This window comes from Perognathus longimembris, chromosome 2, assembly GCF_023159225.1.
Source record: "Perognathus longimembris pacificus isolate PPM17 chromosome 2, ASM2315922v1, whole genome shotgun sequence".
Classification (NCBI taxonomy): Eukaryota; Metazoa; Chordata; class Mammalia; order Rodentia; family Heteromyidae; genus Perognathus; species Perognathus longimembris.
In genome coordinates, this window is record NC_063162.1 from 82,706,660 (window position 1) to 82,713,763 (window position 7,104).

General features: G+C 49.5%; 1 protein-coding gene across 2 annotated transcripts in view; it reads right to left on the reverse strand.

The window, feature by feature from the left end:
* The window catches only part of Mturn (maturin, neural progenitor differentiation regulator homolog), a 31,950-nt gene extending 27,951 nt beyond the window's left edge, over positions 1-3,999 (reverse strand). For both annotated transcript variants that reach the window (XM_048339597.1, XM_048339596.1), the window contains exon 1: positions 3,701-3,999. In XM_048339597.1, the coding sequence (XP_048195554.1) occupies positions 3,701-3,862 (162 nt within the window). In that variant the 5' untranslated portion in view covers positions 3,863-3,999. The remainder of the gene's footprint in view (positions 1-3,700) is intronic.
* Between the last annotated feature and the right edge of the window lie 3,105 nt (positions 4,000-7,104).

A 7,104-nucleotide genomic window follows, 5' to 3' on the forward strand; every position in this document is an offset into this window, starting at 1 on the left:
ATATGTGTTCCAGAGAATAGCAAAAGGCCCTGGGAGAGGAATGTGAGTAGCAGAACCAATGAGAATCAGAAAAGCTAGTGTGGTGGGAATAAGGCAAGCAGAGAGAATGAATCAAGATGAGCTCAAATATGGCATGAGACACATCCTAAGAGGGTTTGAGGTCAGGGTGAGGAACTGACTTTATTGCAGAAGGAATGAGAAGTTGGACAGGGTGGGGTAGGGAGTGAGATTGAAGATCTTCACCAGCACAACCACTGCTTACATTTTCGATTTTATACAGATGCAGATCACATTTTAAACAGATGCAGATGATAGAACTGACAGAGGCTGGTTGAGGTGAGGGGGGCTTAGACTAGTGTGACAATATGAGAGTGGAGAACTGGATGATCCATGTGCTCTGGAGATGACTCCAGCAGAAGTGTCATGCGTTGGGCAAAGGAAACAGTAAAGTGCCTTAAGGATGTCTCCTTTACTTTTGGCCAGAGCCAATCAAATAGAGAGTAATAACATATACTAGATGGTAGTAATAATATGCATTACAGGCCAATATGCATATAATACTGTACATCATATTATAACAAGATGGCTATGTTCCCAAGCAACCCTGCCAGATACTCACTGATACCATCTGATACCACCTGACCTAAACTAAATATTAAGAAAGTAGAAGGCCTAGAAATGTGACTTAGTCGTAGAGTGCTTGCCTAGTATCCATGAAGCCCTGGGTTCAATTCCTCAGAACCACATAAACAGAAAAAGCCACAAGTAGGGCTTTGGCTCAAGTGGTAGAGTGCTAGTCTTGAGCAAAAGAAGCTCAGGGACAGAGCCCAGGCCCTGAGTTCAAACTCCAGGACTGGTTAAAAAAAATGGGGATATGGAAGTCATAGAACAGGGGGATTCAATGACTTCCCTAGGCACACAGAGGTGGGAAGCTGGGATGTCTGACTTGTCTTTGCTCCTAGCCACTAACCACTACTATCTCTTAGCTGAGTAAAATGATCCCTGGAGCATTAGTGCTATTTATATATTAAATAGCCTAGACCCAGCAAGGAATAAACCGCTAAAAATGTTTGTTGAATGAAAAAGATGACATGAAAATGCTTTGTGAATTGAGAGATGCTATGTAATATTCTGATTGCTAGCAAATATTTCAAATAATAGGGATTCCATTTAGCTAGAATTCCTCTATAGCAGATTTTCCTGGGTAGAAGCCAGGAAACAAATCAGAACACTTACTAGACACACAGCAGCAGCTTTTTGCACATGATTTGGGGCAGACTGAAGAACTTGGGCTAAATACATACCTTTAGGTTAAGACAATTACAGTTGGCATCTTTTCCATTACGGCCAACAGAAACTGAAAAATTTCTCATCCACCCAAGGAATTATCTGATCTATCTTCTCTCTTCCTTACCAGTTCAACTTCAACAATCAGTCCACACTTTCCATATGGGTGGCCTAGATAAAGGATGCTTCTGAAGGGGTTGAGTGCATGTCTTCCAGGAATGGAAATAGTTTGTGTCTTCCTCAGCCTATGTGTCCTCTTTAAAGTCATGTCTCCTACATTTCCCAAAAGTTCACTGTGTGGAGGAACCCTCTCTATAAAGCCCATTAATTCATGACTCTTGCCCTGCTTCTCAGGTAGGGAGGGAAGGGAGCTAGGGGTCTCTAGGGAGACCTAGAGCCAGAAAGGGCTGCTTTTGGGAAGAGGGGCAGTCCTGGGGCTTGGACTCAGGGCCTGAGCACTGTCCCTGGCTTCTTTTTGCTCAAGGCTAACACTCTACCCCTTGAGGCATAGCCACTTCCGGCTTTTTCTGTTTATGTGGTGCTGAGGAATCAAACCCAGGGTTTCCTGCATGCAAGGCAAGCACTTTACTGCTAAGCCATATTCCCAGCCCCCAGAAAGGGCTCTCAATCACACTCGCACATGTGACTTTAGTGTCTTTTCTACTATACCCCTGGGGCTTTCTCACAATTTTGCAATGCAGTGAATCCCTTTCTGACCACCCCCATTCCTCCCAACAATTCTTTGTTTATCTTTAAGTAGCCAAACTGTACTTGCATGATTACAAAATTGTTCTTCACAAGCACCCTGTGAATACCCCCATTTTATAGGTAAGAAAACTGAGGTTGTTACAGAGAGTGAAGTTCTAAAGTCTGGGAAAACCATGTCTCTGAATCCCAAATGTGTGGAGCCCTTGCATCTGAGACTGCTAGGTGCTAGTACTACTAAATTTACTGTATGGATGTGGAACCTGAGCACAGTCAAGCTGGCCAGCCACACAGCCAGAATTCATATCTGACTGTCACTCAAAGCCATCCCTCTTCTAGAGTGTGGCAAACATAGGAAGAAAGTTGGGGAGGGGGTGGTAGGAGGAGCATGCTTTTTTGAACAGTCACGGTCAGTTAGGGAGGGCTTCTCCCCTCCCTTTGAGAAAGAATGCCTTGTGTCTCTGATTCCTCCTCCAATGTCCCATGGGTGGCCAGGCCTGAAGCCTGGGGGTGGGAGGACCCAGGCCTAGTTTTTCTCCCCCGCCCCCCCCCCCCACCTGAGGATCCAGCACCAGGCCATGTAATCAGAGCTGCACCTGCATCTGCAGAAGTGGCAGCAGCAACTGCGGGCTCCGGGCTTGGGACCACAGGGTAGCCTGAGCCCACGGCTGCCTCCATCTTACATTTGGGGCCTTTATTTATTTTCTGTGCTTATTCACACTTGAGGGAGTGCCAAACTCCTTACTTCCCATCCCAACGCCCTTGCCCCCCTAAAAGACCTTCCTAGAGTAACAGCGCCAAGTAAGCATGAGCTTTAAGGCAGAGTTTGGACACTGCAGTTCCAGACTTTTCTGGGATGGGGGAAATCCACAAACACGCCCCCCGCACCCCCCCTTCCCCCCCACCCTCCGTAAAAGCTTGAGGGTTCGGCAGACCCACAGACATCTGGCCATACCAAAGCTGCCCGGGCAACACACAGCTTGCTGGCAGCTCGAAGAGAAGCAATGGAAGTGCAAGGAAAAAAAAAATAGGCGTGCCCGAAAGTGTGTGTGTACGCGCGCGCACGGTTTTTTAAGATCCAGGGTGTAATTTTGCAAGGAGGGTCCAGGAGATCCGGATTCACTACAATGGACACATGCTTTGTGTGTCCGAACAGGCAAAGCAGGGAACAATCCCGAGTGGAGGGCGATTCGAGAGTTGTGTCTGCCTCCCAGGGAGAGACACAGGATTCCCCATCCCGATGGGCCGCCCAGGTGTGGAAGGCTCAGGACTCTGAATCTTAAGGGAGCAACGGTGCGCCCCAAGTGCGACGCAGGGCACAGTCCCAGGATGCTCCAAGCTGGGCACTGCACCGGGTGTCGTCCCCGGAAACCATGCAGGCGAGGATGGGCGGTGGTGAGGGGTGGGCTTCTGGGAACGTCACTCCCCCACCCCACCCCCCCGCCGCCTTCGCCTCATCCCCCCCCCCACCCAAGATCTAAAGGAGCCTCCCACCGCCCCTGCCCCTACTTGGCCTACTGGGACCCTGACATCGCCCGATCTGCCTGGAGCCTCCCAGACCCAGGAAACAGCCGTGGAGCGCCAGGCGACAGCGGGGTACGCCCCTCCAGCCGGCGCCCGCAGCCAACCCACCGCACGGGAGCTCGGGAGCCGCGCCGCCGCCGCCGCCGAGGCTCCGACAGTTCGTCTCCTGCCCCCAGCTACTCACAAAATTGTCTCCGCAGCCGTTGTCTGGACACAGCACGTAGAAGGAGACGCCGGGGTCGGCGTAGAAATCCATCCGGTGCTCGGTCTCCTCGGTGGCGATGAGCTGGAAGGGCGTGTGCGAACACCATTTCTCCGCAACCTCAGCCAGCTGCTGGAAATCCATCGCGGCGCGCCGCGCCCCCGCCTCCCCTCGCGCCTCTGCCGCCTCTCCCAGGGCGGGCCGTGCCGCACGGCGACCGGGCTCCTCCACGGTCCCGGATCGCGCCGGCAGCGACTGTTTACACGCGGTGTGTAACGGGGGCGAGCGGCGGCCGGGACCGCGCGGCGCCGCGCCCGCCCGCGGCTCCGCCTGCGCCCCGCCCTCCCGGCCCCGCCTTCCCCGCCCCTGGGGCCGCCCACTGGGCTTCTGGAGCCGGGTGGGGGGCAGCGGCGACGAAGGCTCTAGATTTCCCTTCCCCTCCCACTCTACCCCTACTGACCTCTTTGATTTTGAAACCTAGCTGAAGTACCTAGAACCACTCCCCCTCCTCCGGTCCCCCGCGCGCCAACCCTGGCAGCTCTGGCACGTGACGTCACGTCCCTAGCTAATCCCGGGAACGTGACGTCACGGCGCGAGCCTAGCACCCCTAGCAGGCCTAGCAGGGTGGGTTCCGGCGAAGTGAGGTCCAATCTGCTCCCCGCCCTGATAGTGGTCAAGTGGAGTTAGATAGCCTAGTGAGCATTTCCTCCATGGAATGCAAGGGGAGCCTACAGATGCACAGACAACTCGAATCTTCTCAGAGGCTCCTAGTGGACAAGCTGGGGAAATTTAAAGGGAAGGGAGCTTTTCTTTTTTGCAGAAACCAAAATACTATGGTTGTAAAGAAGTTTACCACTGATAGGACTTCAGTCCATTTAGAAAGGAAGTTTTACCCCTCACAAAGATCTGTTTTTTAGGAATAAGCCTCAGAAACCTAGCTATACCGTTCAGCTTGAATTCATACTGTATAAAATAGTTCACTGTTTCTTTGGAAGACAAAGTTCCCACCCCCTTTGGTAGTGGTGGGGACGCAACCCGGAGCCTTGTGGGTGCTAACTAAACACACCCTCCACTACAGAGCTATAGCCTTGGCCCTTTGAGCAGGTCATTGAATACACAGCTGAAGATTGCACCTGTTGAATGGTCAGCGGCTGCTGGATACTAGACAAGATAAGCATTACTGGATTGCAGAAAATGCAATGGAGTCCTTGCCAGCAAGACTCAAATGACTACCAGTAGAGACATGTTAAATAGCATTCGTGGCATTTATCTTTAAAGTATGTCTTCTGGATCAGACGCCAGATGATGGCACTGGGGCTATAAATACAAGTAATAACTAGTTCCACCTCGATGAACCGAAGATAGTCAAAGGATATTTATGACACCATGAACTCAGTGAACACACTCTTTACTCAGCAGAATAGATAAGACAATGCATAGTTGTCTGCTTGGCACATTTCTGGAACAGGTATTCTCTTTTGATTTACTCTCTTATGTGAATCAAAACTATATTCCTCCAAAGCTGCTCCAAAGCAGTCCTGGGCAATGCATCTTTTCCAATTTTTGTCCTATTGGGAGTTTTCCTTACCTAGAAATTCACTCCAGCAGAACACTGTTCTAATGCCACTTTCCTTCCTTTGAAATAATTTAGTTACTGCACATATATGAAGCATCTACTGGATATCAGACAAAGGTGTACTAGGCCTAGCTTTGTCATTAAGGAATTTACAGTTTGAGATAGGGAGGATCCTAATACGGTCCCAGTTATTCAATCCCACAAATCATGGAGCTGCTGTCAGTGATTTTATAAGACATAATTAAGGTCCCAAATCAACTGACCTTAGGATAAAGAAACTATAATAGGTGGGCAATCTGTAAAGAGACTGGATTCTTCCTGGAGAGAAACTCAAAGCACGAAGTGGATCATTACTAGTCAGGTTCTCCACTCATGGCTTTGGACATCAAAGGGATTGTGGCAAGATAGTGATGGCTAGGTGCTGAGGGTAATCTCCAGCCAATAGCAAGGAAACAGCAACCTCATCTTACCATGAAGGGAACTGTATTCCGCTAACGACCTGAAAGATTTGAGCTTAAGATTTTTACCTAAAGCCAGACAAGAACCGAGAATCACTGATACCATGATTTCAGCCTTGAGACACCCTAATGGCCATGCTGGGATCATTGACTGTTAGAACTGTGAGCCAAAATATGGTATTATTTGAAGCTAAGTTTGCTTACATTTTCCTGTAATAAAACTAACAGAACAATGAATGAAATAGGCACACAATAAAAACATGATGTTGGGGTCAGCTGCACCTTTAAGGGGCCACAGCTGACCTCAGCCTGTCCCTCCCCTTCCTGTCTTTAACTGGAAGAGAAGGAAGTCTGACATCACTTAAGGGACAGCTCCTTGGGACCAATCAGGGGCCCCTCTCTTGTGCCCGCCTTTGGAGTATATCTGGGAGGTTCCTCATTTGAATAAACAGAAGCCCTAGAGGTTTTCTCCAGGGACCCACGTGCCCGTGTCGTTCTTGGTGGCTTTGGGGCACCCTGCGACCACACGCCACCGAGGCTACCCGTGGCCATCGCTCCCTTGTGAGCGGTAATGGAGAAGGGGTGTACAAGCCCCTTCCCCCCCCAAGCGAGGGGAATTCGAGAGAGAGACCAGGCTACCTGTGGCCATCGCTCCCACGTGGGAGCAATAAAGGGCCACCCAGGAAGGGGCGGACAACCCCCTTCCCCCCCAAGCGAGGGGAAGTCGAGAGAGAGCCCACACATTCCACATGCTGTTACAAAGTTACAAAATACCTGTAAAAAATAGGTGCCCCACAAGGTTTTGTGAGCATCCTTGCAATAATTAGCATATAATTTTGGCACAAAAGTAAAAATAGTTTGTCTGGTATTTTAGTACTGAGGTTTGAGCTCGTTTTTCAGATAGGTTCTCCTACTTAGGCTTTATTTATTTACTTATTTTTGCCTGGAGCCAGTTTTCTACCTACACCTGGCAAAGTTGAAATTATATATGTGAAGCTCTGCACCCAGTTTCTTGGTTGATAAGGGAGTGTCACTAACATTTTTACTTTTTTCCCAGGCTATCTGGAATCTTTTTTTTTTTTTTTAATCTCCAAGTCTAGAGTAGGTGAGATTACAAGTACTCAGTTAAAAGGGTAAAAAATGCTTATGATAAAAAACAAAATAGGGGCTGGGGATATGGCCTAGTGGCAAGAGTGCTTGCCTTGTATACATGAAGCCCTGGGTTCAATTCCCCAGCACCACATATACAGAAAACGGCCAGAAGTGGCACTGTGGCTCAAGTGGCAGAGTGCTAGCCTTGAGCAAAAAAAAGAAGCCAGGGACAGTGCTCAGACCCTGAGTCCAAGCCCCAG